Source organism: Hippocampus comes, unplaced genomic scaffold (assembly GCF_001891065.2).
Source record: "Hippocampus comes isolate QL1 unplaced genomic scaffold, H_comes_QL1_v1.1 scaffold1, whole genome shotgun sequence".
In the NCBI taxonomy this organism is placed as follows: Eukaryota; Metazoa; Chordata; class Actinopteri; order Syngnathiformes; family Syngnathidae; genus Hippocampus; species Hippocampus comes.
In genome coordinates, this window is record NW_017805010.1 from 456,683 (window position 1) to 479,317 (window position 22,635).

The following is a 22,635-nucleotide window of genomic DNA, read 5'->3' on the forward strand; positions in this document are numbered from 1 at the left end:
AATAAATTGATTCAGTGCCAAGCGCTACAATCATAACACGTCACAGAACATCGGCTGTTGTTGAGCTGGGGGGATCGAAAACATACAAATGATAAAAGTATTCTTATCTATTTTAGAAGGCCCTAAGGTCCAGCCTGAAAGGGTTTAATGGACATGAGTCATTCAGCAGTACCTTACAACGTTATCAAATTTTGAATTTTTATTCATATTACTCATTTGCACGTATCCAGCACAGCTTTCATTAAAACCCCCACCTTAATACGCGGTCTGTTACAAAGGATTAGTGGGGCGAAAACAGAAAAAGTGAGATCTGGCAAACGGTGTTGATTTGGTTAACATGAAAGAACATGCAGGCATGCACGTTTGACTTTTACAATTGCATTGATCGTTTAAAAGGCAACAGATGTCACGACAAATAAGACAACGAAGAAAAAAAAACGCACCCTCTTTCACAATTTTTTTTTTGTTGTTGCTACAAATTCCAATCCAGCCATGGGACCCACTAATTTAAAATGTAACTAGACAATAAGACCCTAAAGAAAACAAGAGGATACGTAACACACTTTAGCTCACATTCACAATTAAATAAACGGGACTGGTCAGCAGTGAAGTTTTTATTTTGACTTACCACAAGGTGCACTGACAAGTGGGAGCCTGGAGAAGCGCCGCCACTCAACTCTTGACCAGAGGTTTGAACAGTTTCGGCAGCAGCTTCTGCAAGCCCAGGGCGCTTATATATGCATTTCATGAATGGAACTACATGACAGTTCAGTATATCTTTAGCAACATTAATACATATTTGTGTAAGCAAATCAATAACCCTAAAATGGACCCTATTCTTGGGACACGGCCATCAGTTCGGTGCAGAAGATCTTGAGGCCCCTGACCTCAATCAAAAACCAATGGTATGAATGAAAAGTGAAGCCGCGATTGACACCCCTGTCCAACAACTTTAGCCCATTCCTATTTGAACGACAACAGAACGACAGATTTCCCGGCAGAGTAGAAGCTGTTCGAGATGCTCATTATGTGTAAATTGTCAAGTATCATGATCGATTTGTCCATGTCAAGTGTGCGGTTAGTCTGAGCACATTTTTCGTACTTCCACGTGACAGCACTCAAATCCAGCTCTTCCAACACTGCAGCATCAGATGGCCCAATTGAAGTGTTGACGTAATGATGAGCACCAATGTGTGTGTCGGCCAAGTAGATCTTAGCTCTAATTCAATGTGTCCCCGTGAGATGTTAGTCAGGTCACGTTTGCGTCCCTTCTGCTACAGATTAGTCCACATCTTCCATGTTGCTGTAGGATGCTGTTGCACAGTCTCCAGAATGCGCAAAGACACCAGAGGTCACCTCCGGGGTCAACGTGGGTGGTCCCTCAGAGTCCAGGTCAGCGCCAAATAGTGACTGACTTGATGCCTGTAAAAGAAACCAGTATTGACAATAAATCAGGCGGGTTTATTTCATCTTCTGTCAATCGTCGTGCTGAGTTAATGCAAAGGATATGCAAGCTACAAATTTATTTTAATTTCCAAAGATAGAAAACTACATAGAAAATTACATATATTAGGAAGTCACTTTTACAGAAGAACCTTACATACATTATTGTTGGGATCTAATAACTTGCGCGTTTATACATGACAGAGAAGTAACATTCCATACAAGGAATTGCAATCAATATAATCCAAGCCATATACTATACAATTCTATACGTGTACATTGATATTTGGACGAAGGCAAACAGGAAGGCTACAGTGGAAAATCCCTGAGACCCGCATTTCAAGACAATCAGAATCAGCACAGCAGCACAGGAGTCAACATGCAGATTTCAAATGTGCATTTGTCCTATTCCACAACATGTGGGGAAAAAAATGCAACTTTTAAAATATATTGATACAGTATTACATAATGAACCCAGTACGCTCCAATGTGCTCTTTACATTCATGCTAATATCACATCTCATACTGTCACAAAATGTGGTGGTGGATGGTGGAAAAATTCAAGACAATTAATCCAAATAAAATTCAACAGAATATGGCTTAAAATATAAAATGCAACAGGAATACAAAAAAAAGCCAATAAAAAAAAAATTATAGCCACAACAAAACACTTCAAATAGGTCACTTGAGGACGAGTTGAAGAACTTAACATTTTTGCAACTGACACATATTTCTTGACTGGAAAATTTGTTTGTTTTTTAGGTTGCTCAAACATTTAAAACTAAAACCAAACACAAATGCTGATCAGATTTTGACCATCGAGGTCAAGAACTGAGCCTGTTCTGTCTGAAAACAGCCAGTACAGTACTCTTTAATGCATAGCGGAAATTCAGTGAAGACGTCACTGCTGGTGGTTCTACAGTTAAACAATCCAAACTGTCCTCACGCGTTCTACCTGAGCTTCCGTGATTAAAGGGTTGCCAGATGAATGACGGGTGGACCCTCATTTCATTTGGATTCTGAACTAGTCTCAGCAGGGGAATCTATTTCAGGGATCAATACTTCACAATCTTACAACTTTTCAATTTACCAGTTTATAAGATGTTAGCACACGGAGCGGTCATTGAAGAGAAAAATAAAGGAGAGCTAACACCTGAAACGTAAAAGTAGCATGTTGTGTCGCTTACCTTCATGACTACTGCTATCATCGCTAAGGGCAAATATTCTCCCATGTGCTCCAGTCAGCAAAGTTGCACCGCTGTGCACTTTTGGGGCTGCACAGATCCCTCAAATCGACTTTTTAAGTGTGTCACTTGCGCGCTTTTGTGGAATGTACGCACTCACTGTGGGGTGACCCTCAAATGAGCGCTTTCCCCGTCAAATCTGGCATGGCACGCATTATCCCAGACACTTAAGCATCTTTTCTCTCCCGCGCTCTGGAAGCCGTAGTAAGTCAAGCACCACTTGAAGGTGAAACATTGGTAGTGCACGCTCTGATTCAATTGGTGCTTCGCTGCTGATGAACGAATGACCGCGCTGCTGCTGACTAGTGGTGGCGGCTTGGGAGTTTGTCTGAAAGTGCTGTTTCACAACTGCAGTGATTGTAATGGTGGCGATGAGGGGTTAAGATTTTGAATCATTTGTATTCGGCTCACTCGCTTTTCGACTGATGTAACAGCTTCAAACATACATTCAGTTATGAGCACGGTACGCTCATCAAACGACTTTTATTTTATTTATTCAATGCAGAATGCAAATGCACATGGCCCTCAGAGGAGAATGTTAGCTGAGCTGTGCGCACATCACTAATGTTGATTAATATCTCTTCCGGATTCACTACGCGAGTTCATTTCGCAACCAAACTGGGAAATTTTCAAAATGGATCTCTTTGGAATTCACGTTTCACATAAACGCCACAATCTGGAAATTTAGTCCACCCTTAAGACTTGACTGAATCAAAAAAAAAAAAAACGTGCGAATGGGAGAATATTGCCCCTAGGTTACCATTTTATTTTCTGTGGTTACCAATTTTCTATTAAGCCACATGTTCAACTTGTAGGACAGTTCAGTTTACCATAGTAGTGCTCAGACTGGGTAAGGCTATCGGATTCCCAACAGCTGTGCAGTAAATAAAGTGACATCATACCATCGAGATGGCGTGCATTAACAAGGCATAGTGCAGAGTGTTAAGCGTCTGTCAACAACAGCTTTTTAGGCTTTTTTTTTTTTTGCTGACAGTTCCACCCACCCCAAGAGACCTATCATTAAGACCAACACCCCTACAAAGAGATAAAAAAAAATTAGATCTGTCAAATAATATAGGACTCCTTATAATGAAAAGGTAATAAAATGCGTGCCTCTGAACAGAAGCAAAGGCTTTTGGGTAATCATTGCATCATATAATGAGTGATTCAAGGTAAGGACTGGGACACGAGGGAGCTCAGCTGACACAGAGTTGCTTTCTATTGTTTCACCAACTTTTCGGGTTCTGGATTTTTGCTCTCCTTTCTGATCATATTTTCTTAATAAGTGTTTTTTTTTGTTTTTTTTTTAAACCACATGAGGACGATCCACTGTACTATCGCAGCTGAGATGGCTTCCACGAAAAACACCAATCTTGAGTTTCCGAGCGCAACTCCATAGCAATTCATCCACCAGCTGTGACTCAGGCCCAGTTTGATTTGTAAAGAAGTGGGTAGATCAAGTTGAGCATAAGGGCAAACACGGCAGCCAGGGTTCCCAGAACAAAATATCGCGCACGATCGTCGTCAGGACAATCTGACATCCTCCCCGTGTGTTGACGGTGCCCTTCTGCTCTGTCCTCATCTTCCTCATGTCTTGTCCTCGGGGCTTGTCGCCGTCGCAGCCCCGAGAGGAAAGGTCTGCGCGGAGCTTCATCATGACCCTCCTCGTCCTCTTCCAGTTCCCGCCATATTAGAGAGGCCTGCGATTGGCGGAAACCGGTGTCAACTTCTGGGAAAAGGCGTGGTCTAAAAAAAATACTGCCATTATGGTATTGAGTTGGAATTGCTGCTTTCATTTGAGATGGGCAATTCCCCGCGGAGTCACAGAAATCAAAGCTCAATTATTTTAAAACAGCAGAAAATACTTCAGTATGCAGATGTTTGAAAGAATAATTTGAAATACAATTGAAATAAAGAAATAAGATGAACTGTAGCTAGGATAGACAGAACAGAAAGGGAGTGAGGCCTGAGTATCCAAGGTTGGCCTCGTCACTTTCAAACACAAGAATCAACTGTAACAGAGAGATGATCTTCAGCTTACTGATTCTTGCTTACAAATTTCTCTGTCAATGTATGTGAGTGCAGAGTGAATTCAGTCCAGGAGCTATGCACCATCCGCAGAGTTACGTGTGCACTAACTTTAACAGAGTGGTGAAGGTTGTTCTGTAGGGTCGGTATTGGGCCTGGGCAATTCATTGAAATTTCATCGTGACTATGATTTTGGCTTCCCTCGATTTTTAAAAACATCATCATCAAAGACAAACGATTGATGTGCCGGTTTCCGTGCAAGTTCTCGACTTTGTGACGGTACCCTTGGATGCACCAATCGTGTCACAAAATGCAATTCTGCCCTCCCTGAGCGTGCTTTAAACTGTTTAATGACACACAGTTGGGAGTTGATTGTACAAATGAATAGATACTGTAGCAAAAAGAATGACACAGATTCTGTGCATAAATACAAGATATGCTTCGCGGAAAAGAATAAATAAAATCATCACCAGCGCTAATGCTAAAGTCAATTGAAAATCCCATAGACATGCTGACGGCAAATTATTAGACTTCGGGGAGTGACATTTCTTCAAATAAATATTCACTCACAAACAGTGTAGCAGCACAAACATAGCAAGAATAGAACAATACTCAAAAGGTACATATTCTTACCAATTGGCAAAAAATGAGTTATTTCATGGAGCTCGGGTTTAATTTGCTTCTTCTACTTTTATGTCATTTTAAGTGTGTAAAACAAGTTCTTATTCCACAACTGACCAAAACCTTCATGATCAAAATAAATATACCCAGAGCAATTACCTAGTTGAGGGCCGAGCAACGTGGCTACTCATGTGGTGCCCACAGGCCTGTTCTGAAAGTATCTCACCATTGATGAGCCATTGAGATTTCTCACGAATGTTGGAGAAGAGATAATTTGAAAATATTCACCCTTGCAGAGAGCAAGAGAAAAACAGCGCTGCATATTGACATGAATCTGTTTCTGACATTGTTCAATCATTGTTGATAACATGTTCAAAGTCTTCACAAAGAAGGAATTCATGAATTATGAATAATACAAAGTTAAATGTTATAATAATTGAATCAAACTTCAGAAGTGTGTATTAAACCGGTAGCCCTTCACATTAATCAAGACCCAAACAGTAGGTTGGTGACCCCTGACCTAATTCATAAAAACCCTCTCAACTCTCAACTAAACTAGTTTAGTTTCAGTTGCTAGTGTCATCCAATCGGATGAGAGCAACGGGACTGAAAATGGTTCACACACATACAAAAGACGCTTTCATCCTGACACTCGGAACACCATGATCTAATTCTTTCAGCATCACAGGGTCATTGTGCAGCATGAACAATTCAACTTGTCGAAAAACATCACGTCAAAGGAAAACGTGATGAAAAATGTTGAAAGCAACGGTGTCAAGATACATTCAGCATACACATTAGTGCCATATGATATTAGCAAAAACCCCACAGACAGACTGTTAAAAGATGATATGCAGCGCAATGAGGCTCCCAAACAGGAGGCGAGTTCTTCATGAAAGTTGACCCGAGTGTTATCTCAAGATTTCAACAATTAATCCTAAAAATGTGAGGAAATCCCAATTGTAGATCAGATAGAATGCGTGAATATGGCACTGTTGTGCAGGATGTTTGATTAAGTGCAACCCATCCAGTCTGTAATAGCCATATATAGTACAGCAGAAAGCATGAAACAACACCATTTCCCATAAAACTCCAAATTTTTCACTGCACATCACATTTTTGATGGACATGAAGATCTCAAATCACAATTTAGAAGAATGCCGAGAATGTCTTGTGATATTATAACACAGCATCCACAAAGGCTTGTTGCGGTGCCCTCACCTGACTGGCAGTAGCTCCCATTGCAGGGGCAGAGTCCGCTCCGACGGGTCTGAGGAAGCGCGGCGGCCGTTCCACGGGGGAATTTCGACGACGGTAGAAAAGGACGTAGGCGTATCGTGTCACCACCTGGCTCTCCTCCACCATCGTGACAGTGCTGTCATCAAACAGACGCCAGCCTGTGCGAGGACAGACATCATGTTGGAAACAAGGACTAAAAGAGCGCAATTTCATATTTTCTGGTACATCATAAAAAAAGGAACTCACCAACATCACTACGCTGGCTATTTCTGTCACTTGGCAGGCGAGCGTAGGCGGTGTAGTGGCCACCGATCATCCCACCATAGTGGTTGATGACTGCATACAGGTCGTAGATAGGTGGGTGCTGCATCTCATCCTTCTGACCAATGCAGAAGTTACTCAGATCCAGATTTCTACAAGACAAAAATGTTTTGGAACTGATCAACATTGCACACAGGTATTACATATTAAAAAAAAAAACAAACAAAAAAAACTCATTCAATAGGCATTCACCTGACAGGAAAGTCAACCATGTCATTAATCTTGTCTCTCCAGATGAAACTCCTGAAACTGAAGCGTTTCAGTTGGATGATCAAAATGTTGGGAAGACGCCACAGAAGCAGTTGTTTGGAAGCCTCGCGGTGCTGCTGGCACTTTGGACAGTACCTTTGGAGGGGGAAACAAAGCATCATGCAGCTTACGCTCACCATCATAAGACCAAAAGTGATCAGAGCTCTATGGAGTGTTCGCATTGCAATAAAGGGGAATTCTCAGACAGGATGATGATTTTTAAAATGGACTTTTTTCAGATTAATTTACACAGATCATGAAACGAATGGGTTTAAATTTGTCATAATGTAGGTGTGGCAATTTTGCTTATAAAAGAAAAAAAAGGGCCTCTGCTAAAAAGTGCTTGCAATGTAATTTGCTGCCCAAATTTTTTTCTTGAGCAAACATGAGAATTTAGCCTGTCCTGAAGGGCAGACGTTTATTTTAAAGACAGAAGAATATCCTGCCTCTATTTTGATACCTTTTAAGATCACAAAATGACCTTGGCCAAAAGAAACCAACTACTTCTTGGCGCATTTTTTTTGTCTCCGTTATTTCCCAAGATGTAAAATGCAACTAAGATCCAGTAAATAGTGAAATGTGAAAATACACACACATTAACTACCTCGTGGCAATATGGACAGCCTTACCATGCCTCTTCTGGTGCCAGCACCTCTGGCTTAGTGAAGAGGTTGAGGCACTGCTCCAGGGTGAAGTGCCCCGCCCTGGCTGTCTCACTCAAAGAACTGGGATCCTCCTCATAGTCCAGCTCCTTTGCGCTCACCAGGACATACTCCTTTAGACGCTCGTTGTTTTTCCACACCAGCTCCACGGTTGCATCGTCAGGTAGGTCGATCAGACTATCTTCTGCAGAATGGGACGCAATCCAATTCAATTCTAGAGTTGCCAATCTGCATCGGTCTCTTTCAATCATAAAGAAAAAGTGAATTTGCAGAAAAAGATGGTCCCGACACCCGACCTTTCTCGTCCAGTCTCTGCTCCTTGTTGTTTGAATCCAGCAGAATGATGTAGAACTGACCAGCATGCCCCGAAGATGGATCATTAGGTTGTTGATACCCGGCTACTGCGGCTAGAAAATAGGATAAATAAGAATGACAGAAAATAACTATGGATATCATGTTTGAATAAACGAACAACAAAAAAACACCCGTCACCTTCTGGCCGTACTGCCTTCTCACAAGACGTTTCTTTTTCAACATGGGTGTCCAGAGAGCAGCAGGAAGGAGAGGAGATGGACTCTGAGAACCCAGAGTCTGACGTCTGTGTGGTGGAGAGAGACGTCTGGGGGGAAGTAGGGCGAATAGCATCACCAGAATCATGGGATGAGGTATAGGTGTGTGGTTTCGGGGGGTCAAGCATCGGAGTGCTATTCTTGGGTCCGCAGTCAGTTAATTCTGGAGTAATGCTTCCGCCCATGGCCTCATCTCCTGAGCCTGGATCACCAAGAGAACCTGCTGGTGGTGTCGGGAGTGCTGGAGATATTTCGGGGGATGTCCTCTCTGACTGGAAAGGAGGCTGGAACACATTGACTGAAAACCTGCACAAGAATAAGAGGGACAGCATTTAAATATATCACGCAGTGGGACACAACTAATAATTGGCTACCTAATCCAGTACAGTGTAGCCTCGTGGCAGTAGAAGACCGGATATCTACGTTCTGTCTTGAAAATTCCATTCAAATACACAAGAGCATGGATTCAACTGTAATTATGTAATCAATTGTGGAACCTGGAAGTTGTTGTTTCACATTTCAAATCCTTTCATAATGAAATTGGCGGGTTGAGATCCTTGATTCGAGATTTAGAATTTGTATACACACAAAATGTTTCCATGTTCTAAATATAACTGGCAATGTTCTGCACAAAAAAAATCTATTTGGTGGGAAAAAGTACTCAAAAAATGCAATGTTTTTTTGTTTTTTTGTCGTTTCATGCCAGTAGGATGGATCGATTATTTCATTTTTCCAAACGAAATTCAAACGATGGCTTCTGCAATATCACTATCCACCAAGAGTAGGCAGACATGCACTTGTGCTACCCCTAAGGTAGGGGAAACTTATAACTGTATGTCAAGTACTTGTCTTAATAATCAATGTGTACCAATGGCTGCATTTTGTATGATGAGATTCTAAGAGTTTGACTTTGTACCTGGAATAGCCATGCAGGAGCTGAGTGAGGCGGCTATAGGAGAGCCGGGATTCGGGTACACTAACCAGGAATGGCAGGCCCACATTTTCGGTATTGGGTCGACACTGACCTTTGTGATTCGGCCAGTGGGTCTTTTGACACAATCTGTCAGGGGAAAAGAAAGCACAACAATGAAATTAGCAACTGCAGTATGAGTTGGACGTTTAACGTATGATGTGCCACCGCATTAAAACACAGCTCACTGATTGCAGTAGCCGACACTGTAACAGCGAGTACAGCGCTTCAGTTTATCTTCCTCTGAGACTGGAGGCTTTAGGCAGGAGGCACACTTTGAGATGGCGATATTGGGAACCTGCAGTCTCTGTTGGGGGGAAAAAAATAAATAAACAAATTGAATCATCATTTGACGCTGCAAGACATATTTTCAACTGAACTTGGATATCCGTGTTACCTGCTGCACTCGGAGCAACACTACTCTCTCCTTGGCCAGATCTTTGGAGAGTATCTCAAAGCAGAACAACATGTCTGAGGACGACACGGTGTCCAGGGAATGAGAGGGCAAAAACATTCGCTGGAAGCAGTTCTTCCCCACCTGAGTCAAATGAAACAAGCTCAGCGCGAGCTGACACGAAACTTGTGCCACCAATTAAACTTGGAATAAAAAAAGGCATTTGACCTCTGCAAGTCTGAGGTTCTCAGCCTTGACCCGAACACTCCTGGAGATGGACTCAAGGACTTCTGCAGTGCTAGAGTTCTCCTTGCTCACACTCACCAAAAACTGGCACATGAATATGGGTAAATATTCACTCTGAGACATCTTTGTCCCTTTTTGACAGGAAATTAGTCTTGAATCTCACCTTAATGGGTTTTTTATGTGGTTCCTTGGCAAAGTAGAAAACTGACAACACCTTTTGTTTCTGTGGCAATGGGACAGGCAAGTACAGGAAGGGGTCGAATGTTATAGACACCTGAAGGACGAGAGGAGAAGACGACGATTACCGATGAGTGGCTGCTACCTTAAATCCAGATGTGAAAAGTGTCATATGTTACCTTGGAGCACGTGGGACAAACCAGCTTGGATTTGAACTGGCCTTGGAAGAGATCTACGATGAATGAGTCGTTTCTCATCTTGTGCCTCTGCCATGCCTCCTCTGCCACCACCTTTGACAAATAACAAATATTCAACCAAGTTTCAACAAAATCTGCTATCAGTGTCATTTCAATGCTTTCCATATCTATGTAAATAAACATGTTCAGCAAGAAGGGGCGACACGTCATCATGAACTACCACAGAGCACGCCAGCCCTTTTCCTGAACACCAACCTCGTCCAAGCGACCATCGGAGTCCACCGTCTCCGTGTATGGCTTATTCTGAATGCGATTCAAGTCCTCGTGGAGGCCGTCAAGCAAAAAGGCCATGAATTCCTGGGCATCGTGCTGGGCATAGCCTGTAAACTGATTGGCTTTACTGGCCACAATTGCCTGCAAAGTGAAGTTCAATTAAAAGCATGACAAAAAAGCGGTAGGAGCATATGGATTGGTACATGTAAATGGCATGCATACCTTGAGCTTTGAGGGTTGGAAGGCATGGTGGGTTCCTTTCCAAAGAGCCCTGAGCAGCACCGCAAAGCCAATGGCTAGCCGGCCTCCTGTTCCCAGTGGATTATTGCAATTGATTTCTGACTCAAACGCGCGATCTAAAAGAGGACAAAGAGAGGAAAATTGGTTTGGGATAGACAACCATACAGTGGCAACATTTCAACTCATACTCTTGGGATGAATGTGTGATTAAGAAGTGGCATTGCATTGTGACAGAGGGTTTCCTCAACGGGTTTTCAATTGGGAGGGGTGTCAAGCAGAAAGGTATTTTTTTTTAGTGAAAAGAAGTTGGCGTTCCGTACCCTTCGAGAAGGGTTACGGGTGCGGCTCACGTCTTTATTTACCATGAAAGTAATCCCTGAGTTCTCGGGTGTTGGACAGGGATTGAATGACACTGTTCATGAAGCAGGTGTTTCCGAGGTTTACCAATCCTGTGAAACCAGGCAGGCACACCTTCTTCTCCTCCTCTTCCTCATGGCGCTCATTACTAACAGGGGGCGCGTGGGTCATGGGCTGCACCATGCATGTTGGCTTAGGCTATGATTGGAAACAAAACACAATCACAACAAAATGGAACGGTTTCATGTGCTTTAAAAATGGTTCATCATTCTGACCCAACAAACACACACAAAAAGTTGCATTTTCCTATTTACCGTCAGAACAGTGGGCTCTGGCTTAGGGATGGCCACGTGGTCAGAGACTGTGCGAGGAGCCACAGTATCCAGACCGCTATCCTCCACTCTGGGTGGGGCTTTAGGGGCTTTTGGTTGCTCCTCACTGACCCTGGGGGGCTCCTCCTTGCTCGGCAGGCTGTGCTGACTGCTGCCAGGTTTGCTCTTTTCTGTGCAGGCGGGGCTCGAGGGCACAGCCACCTTGGCGCCACCCACTGCACCTTAAACAGAGGAGAATGGCCCTTGTGGTTAGAAAAGGAGGTGATGTTCAGATTTCAAAAGGCAATAATTAAGCTGAATATTGTAATGCAATTTCTAATACTACCATGAGGCAATTTGAAAATGTGTTGAAGTTAGTTACATATTAAACCATTTTCAAGATGGATTCAGTTGCAAACAGCTTTGTTTAAGCCATTTTTTAATATATTCAGTGCAACCAGCTAAAAATAATGCAAACTTCATGAAGCTACCAAAGCAGAATGTTACTCTTATCTACGTTGTCCATGTTTGGCTGAGACATGGGACAACATTAAACATAATGAAAAAGGCCCACATTGTCAAGTAGAAGCTTGGCATCAGACCTTGTGTGGCGGGGGCCTCGAGACCCTCCCAGCGTTGGCTGTGTCGCTTCTTCAGCGTAATGTCCACTCGGGATACGGTGAAGGAGTAGGAGCACTGCTCAGGCTGTATCAGGTTCCTGCAGCAGGCAAGGGGCAAACAAATATGGACACGTCAGATTGAGAGACAGAGATTTGACGAACACTGCGCGATGTCAGTTTGAAGATGAAAGGCATTGTACAGTCAACTCCAGAGATGGGCGCCTCAATAGATTTTGCCGTTCCGTCATTCATCTGCGGCCGGCTGCAAACACAGCTTAAGAAATTGAATACTGAGTGACTAAAATCGGATAGAGTATATCACTTCTTATTTGTTATGCTTATGTAGGGTGTTGTATCTTCATCCCTTGGAGGGAGAATAAACTCAAAATTAAAGGAAAAAAAATACAAATATATGCGCTGTTAAGAGTAAAACAGTATCCTTGATGTTAATGTGAAGTCAGCAACGTGGGCTTTGTTTTTTCACCTGTTTTAGTTGTGATTCATCAACTTCTTGAATGCAGGAAATGCTTTCCAAAGTAATACTTCACCACAGCAAGCAATACTAATGTTATTTTAAGACATAGCAATAAATAAATAAATTTTAAAAAACAAGAAAAGCATCATTGCCATTTCAAGGATGGAAAGGTTACCTGAGTTTTACTTGCCACTTGAACACTGTGTTTGGTCCACAGTCCGGGTGAAGCCGAAGAAAGTTTGCATCACTATCCAAAGGAAGATGATGACACACACAGAGCTTTGTCATTGTTTGGAAAATGAGCTTATAATTTAGCAGAAAAAGGAGGAGGCAACACTACGTTGGAAGGCTTTCTTTCCAGTACCTTGTCTGGAAGATGAGGGTGAAATCCTGCTCCCTGAAAATGACCCTCGATGTGTTCCTGCAGATGCCCTTCATGTAGACGTTCACGACCATCAAGTCTGTGCCTTTCTCGTACGAGTCATTCTTCACATATTGCAGGTTTACCATCGGCTCTGGCTCTACGGTGAAGTCATGCGCATCATTACAATGATTTTAGACGACCAGAAAAGAAAAAAAAAAAAAAAAAAAAAACAGACAGAGCCAGGGAGACTCGATATTGCCAAGACAAACCTTCCTGTTGCTTTATGGGGGGTGGCTCCTCTTTGGACTGGTCACGCTTCTCCTCGCCATCACAGCTACCTTCAATCTGGGTCAGACCTGTTGATGGCTCTTGTTCGGCAGACACATCTCGAGAGGAAACCGGGGTGGCCCCTCTCGAACCGAGATGTTGGTGAGTTTGAGTGTCCCGCACCGATTGCTGAAGCTGAACCGTTTTCTCCGGTTCGGCATTCGTGATGTCTGTGCTCCTTTCTGGAAAGGCTGAGTCAAGATGGTTGTTGAAGCCTGACGTTTTCAGGGAGTCACTCGCGCTCACAGGAACTGCTGGTTGGTTTTCACTGGCCCCAGTTTCAGAGCCTCTGTCCTGTGTGTCTGGAGAGTCATATGGTTTATCTGCCTCCTAAACAGACAACACAACAAAATTCAACAGTACTGAATTTTATTTCAAAAACCACAGCTTAAAGTGCTTTACATAAATAAAACTTAAAACAGAAAACAATTATACATAAACATATTAAAGTTAAAACCAGGAAAAACCAAACGCTACAGGGCTAAGTCTCGTGCTGAGTTGAACGCCAAGGAATAAAAAATAGGGTTTAAAACTTACTGTAGCTTTCATACTGGTGTAATGACTGTGTGCTGCTCAACGTCAGTGAAACAAACATGCTTTAACAAGTGATAAATTATCGACAAGTGTTTTTACTAACCTGAACCTTGTTCGCGACAGCAACAGCGCTCCCATGTACATGTTCACAAACTAATCTGTCTAAAATCTTGTCTCCATCTCTGTGTGGCGTTTGAGGGAGGTCGGCAGCAGGCAGGCGTGCATAAGAGGTTCTAGTCTGGGCTGAGTCCATGTCTCTTTCAGTAGAAGACTTGTCCTCCTTGGCGTTCCTGGTAAGATGTGCACTGGTGCGCTTCGCACTGGGCTCTCGGGACTGCTGGTTGCCTTTCTTAATGGGGACCGGCTTAGGTGAAGCGCCTGCGCCGTCCCCGCCGCCAAAAGTCGCCGCCGCAGAGTCCGTGGAGGTTTTGTCAGATGGTTGTTTGTGTTTCAGGTGGCGCTTGACGGCACGCTCGGCTTTGCTGCCGCTGCATCTTGATGCGTTGCGTGAGGGGGAGGAGGGAGCCTGAGATTGACGTTGCGTCAGCGGGGAGGACAACTTGAGATGCTCTGGTGACTCTGAGGCTACAGTCCTCGTTGCCGGCGCCTTGGCATTTTTTGTCTCAATGGGTCCCACTTCTTTCTCCTTCTTGTTGGACTTAAACACGACAAAGGAAAAAGTTGTCATCAAACAGACTGCGACATGGGTGGGAGTCAAATACAAAACATCGCATGATAATCAACTTTTAACAAAAGTTTAAAATGAATTGTCGACTGACTTTTAATGAAGGCCAAATGTGAATCGGGATCTTCTTGTGCAGGATGAGCAACAGAAATCCTCCCTTCTCTTTGTATTGCACCCTACTACAAGAGGCCTCGATTTCCTCCTGCAAGTGGCAGGTCCACTCACGACCATCTGAAAACAGAAACACAACAGATGTGCAAAACTTTAACTAAATGGAAATGTATGCTTCTGGAGCAATATTTTATGTCTACAAGTAGATAGAAGAGGCATATCAGGATATAGATGTAGAATGAACACAAATTCAATATTTTCTCTGCGTACGATTTCCTTATGAGTACATGGAAGCTTCTGGGGTTAATCAAATATTGTTCATGTGACGTGCAGGTGACTTTACCTGAGAAGTGCACATGACAGTGCGTATCAGTGAAGGTTGTGTTGACATCCTCAATCTTTTGCACACTTTCCCCACAGCGCAACTTGATAATCACTTCATTGGCATTTTGTTTCCAATCCACAAAGACATCTAAAAGCAGAAAAAAAAAATCATTGTAAAATGTGGTCGGATTAATTCTTTCATATTTTATTATTTTAATGCACTTTCCATGTAAAATGTGTTTTATAAATAAACCGAGTTGAGGAAATTGCCATTTATTTGAAATAAATATTGGGAGTAATATCGTAATCGGGGAGTAAAATAAATTATCGGGATTTCAAATTGTTTCCCGAATGCACAGCAATTACTCAATGGGTAACTTAAAGACACAGCAGGTTACACACTTTTGTGCTCCAAATTGTGATCTTAGGTGCTTGTAATTGTGGCACAAGTCAAACATCACAACGTAGCCTCTGCCAACAGCATGCAGAATGCCACGGTTGGGGTTTACTTCTTGATTTTTTTTAAATACTGAATTGCAGCCCAGCCCTAACACCCAGTCGGGCTCTGGGATCTGCAGACTTGGGTCAATTTGCTGAGCTCAGAGTTCAAAGTAAACATGGTGAAGCTGTATTGAGTTGTTATGCTGCAGACAAACACAATAAGCTGCTAACAGAAGTGAAGTCAGCCTAGAGTGCAACTGTTTTGAAATTAAAATTAAACATTTTACTTTTTTTCCCTTCTATACGATTGATTAAGGTCTTTGAATCTTTTTTTTTCCGAAAACCCTTTTTTGTCTGTCTTTCTTGACTTTAAAATTTGTTGTTTTTTAACGTTTTCTGTTAATATGTTGAAATGTATTGTACATTCTTTTCGCGAGATTTTGGTCAGCTACTTTTGTTTTCTCTGCTTTGCTTTTGAATGTTAATTGTTCTGTTTGTAAAAGCTTTTTGGGTGTGCGTCTGCATGTGTGAAGCACACCGAATTACCTTGTGTATTGTTTTCTATGCTATATAAATAAAGCTGCCTTGCCTTGCCTAATGACAACCAGTCTGGTTCCACCCTAAGGTTTGGGCCAACTGATAGAAAAAGACAATGTGGATGGAGTTCAGCCGTCTGCTAATGCTGTCAGGCCCGCCATGACCGTGGTCGGCTACTTTTTCAACCCATTTAGGCTGCAGACCGGTAGGGTATGAATTACTTGCACCCTCTGCTGGTTGCTCCCATGTAGTGAAATCCCTTATTTTGTCCCCATGACATCTGTCATGGGGACTTGTTAATACGACTGTTACATTAATGGTATAGGCTCAAGTCTTGACTAGCGAGCCTCCTTCTGGTTGGTACAATGTCAACAGTTTAAGAAGAAACTGCATTCTGATTCTCCAGCTTGTGTAGAAGGAATCCACTCAAAACACTTTGCCCGGGTGAATTTTCAATCAGCGATCAAAACAAGACGTGAATTCATTCGTGCTGCTTTGTGAAACGCACTCCATGAAGCTCTGTGCATGAAACCGATAGGATTAGAACAGCAGTATCAGGTTGGATACAAATAAACAATTACCCGACAAATCACAGCCATGAGGTACACCTGCTCACACACATTCAGGCCCTGCCACTACACTTGCATGCACACGCTGTGACACCGAGTGTAATGAAGGCAGAAATGACAGAAAGAAACAGCCAACTGCCTGTGCTGCAATATTTTATGCCGTCTAAATAGACATTAACCATGCACATATTTCAAACAGACAAAATGCGGTATCATATCCAACAGAAACTTCTGGATCACGGAAAATAAGGAGAAAAGTTATTTACCGTTTTCCATGTGACAAAGCTGTGGAAGTGATATGAGCTAAATATAGTATCCGAAGCCGCAGTTTTGAGTGTGCTCCTCTGCTTATTTAGTCTGCAACACAACTAAACAGCCGCGACTTTCATTCCCCCACCACCCGCTCTTTCTCCCTTTCTCTCTCGCCCTCTAAATGTCAGGAACAACACTCTATCCTTTTAGGATGGCTGCAATGTCTAATGTCACATCAAATTTCTGGTCATGCAATACACACACACACACACACACACACGCCGGTACATGCGGCACATGCAATTAAACGGAGAAAAGTAGCGGCATAGGTCAAATAAAAACTCCTTTATGATTGAAAGTGAACGAACAATACTGTAATCTGTCTACAATCTTTTGGAGGACAAATCCGCAATCAGTGTGTTTTATGGGAAGAGTTGGGAGGCAGGCTCCTTCCCTAATACCTTTGAACATACTATTAATGTTATATACATTTAGCTGCAATAATTAAAAAAAAAAAAGGGGGGGGGGGTTGCCGTCTTCAGCAAAAGCAGTTGAATTAACTGCAAAGCCTCTAAATTAGTTATTAGAAGAGCAGCAGGAGGGAGCGCTTTCGTATTAAGTTGCATGCTCACACGCTACCACGTCATCATAATGAACACATCACAAGAAATGCATCTTCATAACAAGAAACAACCGTGATATTCTCTTTACTTTATTCACGTAACTTCAGAAATTTTTTTCCCAATCTCTTTTCACTGAAAATGGCTGCAAATCCTTAGCAATTAATGCTCCCACTGCACGGGTTATTATCCAACATTTATCTTCCGTGGCAGCGTCTGTGTGCTCACATGGACTTATAAGTTCAATGCACAGCTATTAATGTTGCTTTGCCTCACCCACTAACACAACTGGCACACTTTGATAGCACGTCTACGTGGTTTTTCACACCAGACATCACGACAGCTCATATCGCATACATGCGGCTTACTTGCGCCACAACATGAATTTACAGCAACATAAGACGCAATACAGGACCACCATTTTACCTTTGGCCACAATGTGACATGGGGTTTTAGTTAAAGTAAGCCATTTTAAACTAAAAAGAAAAACATTTCCATAGTTAGAAGAGGAAGTTCCCTCCAACCATAACTCGTTTGCTTCTGTCGACACGGGGTGTGTTCACAATTTCACTTTGTGACACCCTAAATCCACTCTGAAAGTATGTGTGTTCGGAGAGAGAGAGAGCGCTCTCCTGCTATTAATTTCCAAATGCAGCCTATGTTATAAACCAATCTGCATCTTGTGCTTGAACTGTTTCCATCTGTACTGCCTGACGCACTGGGCGCTCCACCACTCCTTTTTCTGGGGCACTCTGATGAACCAAACGGCACATTTGAACCACACTATGAGTGCGGGTTCGGAGTGTATTTCAGGACACACCCATTAGGGTAACGGGTGACTCAGTCTAAGCACTACTGTTTGTGGTCTTGGTTTTTGTAAGAGACATAAAAAAAAAAAAATTTGACTTATACCCTGGATTGACTTATGCTTTGTTCTTCTTCATTATGTATTTTATGACTGGTCAACTTATTATCCCGAGCAATTTATCGTCCAAAAAATTAAGTGCAACCAGTTTTTAAATTGCCAGTTTGAAAGTGTCTGTACTGAAAACTAAGGTAACTATAAAGCAATCCAACATTTGTATTGCAGAAAGTCAATATTGAACACAAAAAAAGGTGAAGAAAGACACTCAACAGTCCAACAAATGCAGAACGTTTTAAAATAACAAAAAAAAAAAAAACAGAACTCCCAGGCTTAATGAGTATGCCTTGAAACATGAACATATTTTAAAAGTTATTAAAAGCAGGTCTGCCTCACAGTGCAGAGGACATGGGTTTGAATCTGGCTCTGGCCTTCCTATGTGGAGTTGGCATGTTCTCCCCGTGCCTGTGAGTTTTCTCCGGGTACTCCTCCGACATTCCAAAAACATGCATGTTAGGTTGATTGGACACTCTAAAACTTAAGTCAAAATGGCTGTGTCCGAATTCACGGGCTGGGTCCTCAAAAGCCGCATTTTCAGCCGCATTTGGTGTTCAAATTCACATTAAGCCTGTCCAAATTTGCCGCGGTTTATGCGATCCACTGAGGCTTGACCTGACTCAGTTTTTAACATTCATTGAAAGTTTATTGTATTTTTACTGTAGTATAATTAGTGTGTTTTTTTTAAATATACTGGCCGACTTACCCTTTTTGACCTCTGCAAGGACTCCATCCACTCCTGCAGCAGCAGCAGCTCTCTTGGCCTCTCTGGACTCCTGGTTCGCTCGGTCTTTCTGCTTCTTCTTACTGGCACTGGAGGACAGCTCGGACCCATGGTCACCTCCTCCCCTCTGCTGATTCTGAACCCCACTGCGTCGGCCCGCGGCCCCGTTACCACTGCCGCTGGACATCTTCAGACACTTGGCGCTAAGGGGCCGCCCGTCACCGGATTCACTACCGCTGCTGGGGTCTGGATCTGAGGTGTGCCGCTTCCTGCCTGGCCCAGCTATCTTGGCGATGATATTGGTCCGCCTCTCTCAAAACACAATCAGGAAGGGGAATAGGGAAGGGAACCTAAGGCACCGAGGAGAGGAACATGAAAAAAATAATGCAATTAATGAATCAGTACCCATGACCGTTAAGTATGACAGTCTGCACGATCTACTCGGGGTTGGACAAATATTACAGTGGATGTAAAAAGTCAATCTGAGGCACTTTTCTTTAATAGTGGCTGGTGTGTGTTGAGTCCCATTAACCATGAATTTGAATGAAATGATTAATGAATACTGAACATAGCCACATTCCAAGTGACAAGTTGGTCTGCAAACTTGTTCCACCACAGGATTGCAGACGTGTATTTTTAACTTTGCCTACACTCATCGTACGAATTGTACACTACTTTCCTCTCTAGAAACATGAGTGAGAATTTAGATCAATCTCTCCCCATAAATTTGGGAATATGAGGAGAAGTGTCGTCAGAAGCTCAGTAGCGATTTTGCCGGTTAAAACAACACACTGAATAAAGCTTATTTTCTTAAAAAGTGATCAGTTGAAACTGCAACTGTGTCGGGCTGTCATTATCGAAATGTGCAGAGTCATTTAGGTCCACTGAGCACTGCCAGCCCTGGTAGAGCTGGGACCACTGCTAGCGCCGTTGAATAGCGTGTCAGTGTAATTAAGACTTTTTTTTCCTTTGTTGCGCCCTTAATTAGTGATTGAATGTTATTGCAGGACAATGTTGTGTTGTTGTCATCGGGAACTGGAGTTTGTGACAGCAATAAAGACGCCCCAAACAACAGTCTGTAAAACAAGTCAAGTCAGTTGTTACGCCATGACACGCTGTCGGGGAAACCTTCAAAATAAAAGCAAATGAAGGTGTTGATGTCCTATTACAGTACAGTATTTGGTTTATTTTGAAGTAGGCCTTTTTAGTGTGTTGGCAGCATGTTACTGTCATGTATAACATGAACAACTATTGCTGCAGTTAGCATGATTTCTTCCTGAGAGTGTACACGTAAATCAGTGGGAACTCGAGCCAGGGAAAAAAAATGTATCGAGCTGTTTTTTTTTTTAACCTGTGTACACAAATTATTCGAGGACCTGTTTTATTCCTTTCCACATAATTTCATGTGACTTCTCACATCACGCAAGACCTCATCACTACGCGCGAGTAGTCTAAACTTGAAACACCATGGCAGAAGCACTGATTTCAGCATCAACAAGCTGAAGGGCAGATATCAGGAAGATTTTTGGTTTCAGAAAACAAAGACCGCAATTAACTGAAACTATGTGAGACAGTCACGGGAATGTGAGAATCATGGGTTTTAAATGTCTTTTTGGCACTTTATTTACACAGGCTGCCCTGTGTTTGGAATTAATGTATTTATTTTGATTAGGTAGCATTCAATAAAACATACATGATTCATGGAACTGAATTCGGTTCAATTCTTAATGTAAACATTCACATTTTTACTAATACACCAAGTTAGAGAAAAGTCGTTCCTACTATTTACAGCATTGCTTCTGAGAATGTATTCCATATGAAACTAAAATTGGCACTTCCTGAAATCCTGAAGTGACTCAAAAATCTAAGTGAATCGTGAGTCGTTAATCAAATCTGAATTGATACCCAGCCCTATTCCGAGATTGTGTCTAAACATATCGGCGGAGTTCATTTTGCTGTGCCAAGTAGCCTAAAACCAGTGATTCCCAACCACTTATTTGCTCTGAAATTGTTATTTACTAAATACAATAAAGTGTATGTGTTCAAACATCTATTCTGTTAAACTATCTTAACAGGTAGAACAATTAAAAGCTCTTCCAAAAACATGGGAGAATATAAAATGAAAATGCGTGTCCACCTGATGCAATTTCTCGAAGAGAATAATAAATAGCTTTGTCTTCAAATAAACCGGCACAGACTTCACAGCGGGGAGACGATATAATCATTTCACCCCATAAACGATACTATTTTGCGACAAATATGAGCGCGTGGTGTGAGCTCGTTCTAATGTAAAATGCATACCTTGGCTAAATAATACTGGGAAATACCGGCTTATACACGCAATAGCAGTTGTTATTGTAGCTAGCGTAAACGCGATGGCTGTTCTTAGCGTATTGGCCGCCATTTATCTTCAAGAATCTATTAAATGCATCACTCTGTGCATTCCACTGCAGTTATTTTAAGGGTTTACAAGATGTTGACAACTCTCCAATGATTTTGCGGTCACCGGTAACTGGAACACTGGCGTCAATAGAAACATCGATACATTCACATTACGCGTAGTTCTGCCACCCAAGACTTAATGTGAAGAAGTGTGTCACTCGTATCGGTTAATTGTCCATAGCCTTCACCCAAAACGCATTCGTTAGACTGACAACGGCTGAATTTTGAAGCAAAGGCTAAACAATCAATCGCTTAATGTCATTAGCGGCTGCTAAAGCTAATGCTTGCCTCCATTTTGCACGAGTATAGGCACCGCTTTGCGGTCATTTGGGGACAAGGGGCTGTGTTGGTATTAAAACGCAACCATCGTACTCACCAAGGGTCAATTTGAGGAGGAGTAATGTTGTTGTTGTTGTTGTGCGTCTACGCAATGACCGGCGACTCGCTGCCCGTTCCCACCGGCTGCAAAGCGTTCTTCGCTTCTTCGCCACAGCAGGCCGCTCCGCTCTTGGCCGCACTCGCAACCTCGCAGTCTACGGTGCTTCTGGAATGTTCTTTCGTTTTATCCAGGAGCCATTTCAGACAAAGTGAAATTGACAATTGGGTATGTGTTTCAACCAAAAGTCGATAGCTGAGTGACGGTCAGCCTACTGGTGCCATTGATGAGTGGGCTATCCGCGGGATAAGTCTACTTTGTTTAGGACAACATCCTGGCCAGGCCGAGCCTAGCGACGGCTAGTCACTTCCTGGTGGCGACACCACGTGATCCGTAGCAATTCGCTTTAATTTTTGCACATGGACACACAAATATGACCTTATGCGAAACGACATTCAGAGACAGTCTCGACAAAGACGATTCTTTTAAAAGTTTTCAAAGGCATAAAGGAGATGACTTTCATGGTGCTGAGAGGCACAAAGCGCTGGCACACGACGTACGGGTTACACGTTTATTAGTGGTGTTTAGAGCAGAGCCGATTGCTCTAAGACTGCAAGGGAAGCTCAGCTTCCCCTAAAATGTCAAAAAGTAAGTGATCAAATATATGTGTACGTCAGTGGCGATTGCTCTTAGACTGAAAGGGAAGCTCGGCTTCCCCTAAAATGTCAAAGAATAAGTCATCAAATATATGAATATAAATTTCATTGTGTGTAC

General features: G+C 42.6%; 1 protein-coding gene across 4 annotated transcripts; it reads right to left on the reverse strand.

Annotated features, from left to right (window-relative positions):
- Positions 1-596: 596 nt before the first annotated feature.
- usp19 (ubiquitin specific peptidase 19) lies at positions 597-22,242 on the reverse strand. Of its 4 annotated transcripts, none has more exons than XM_019863095.1 (26): positions 21,862-22,241; positions 19,026-19,393; positions 15,001-15,129; positions 14,641-14,777; positions 13,965-14,519; positions 13,270-13,657; positions 13,001-13,157; positions 12,812-12,883; positions 12,144-12,259; positions 11,545-11,783; positions 11,236-11,428; positions 10,856-10,989; positions 10,616-10,774; positions 10,343-10,453; positions 10,150-10,260; positions 9,969-10,070; positions 9,744-9,884; positions 9,535-9,653; positions 9,293-9,436; positions 8,300-8,682; positions 8,104-8,214; positions 7,775-7,991; positions 7,089-7,241; positions 6,822-6,988; positions 6,558-6,733; positions 597-1,422 (listed from the first exon to the last, which is right to left on the reverse strand). In XM_019863095.1, exons 2-26 carry the CDS (start codon positions 19,228-19,230, stop codon positions 1,282-1,284), a joined length of 4,560 nt encoding a protein of 1,519 aa, XP_019718654.1. In that variant the 5' UTR covers positions 19,231-19,393; positions 21,862-22,241; the 3' UTR covers positions 597-1,281. The 4 variants fall into 4 exon arrangements, with proteins under 4 accessions (XP_019718654.1, XP_019718653.1, XP_019718652.1 ...); XM_019863094.1 differs by lacking the exon at positions 597-1,422 and adding an exon at positions 1,509-4,387 and having other exon boundaries at positions 11,545-11,777; positions 21,862-22,242; XM_019863093.1 differs by lacking the exon at positions 597-1,422 and adding an exon at positions 1,509-4,387 and having other exon boundaries at positions 21,862-22,242.
- Between the last annotated feature and the right edge of the window lie 393 nt (positions 22,243-22,635).

Excerpts from the sequence above, each read along its gene's own strand:
- usp19 (XM_019863093.1), bottom strand. The coding sequence starts at position 19,230 with ATGTCCAGCGGCAGTGGTAACGGGGCCGCGGGCCGACGCAGTGGGGTT. Across the intron at positions 14,520-14,640 it reads ACATTTGGCCTTCATTAAAA|TCCAACAAGAAGGAGAAAGA; the intron begins GTCAGTCGACAA and ends GTCGTGTTTAAG. Across the intron at positions 8,215-8,299 it reads GAAGGCAGTACGGCCAGAAG|CCGCAGTAGCCGGGTATCAA; the intron begins GTGACGGGTGTT and ends CCTATTTTCTAG.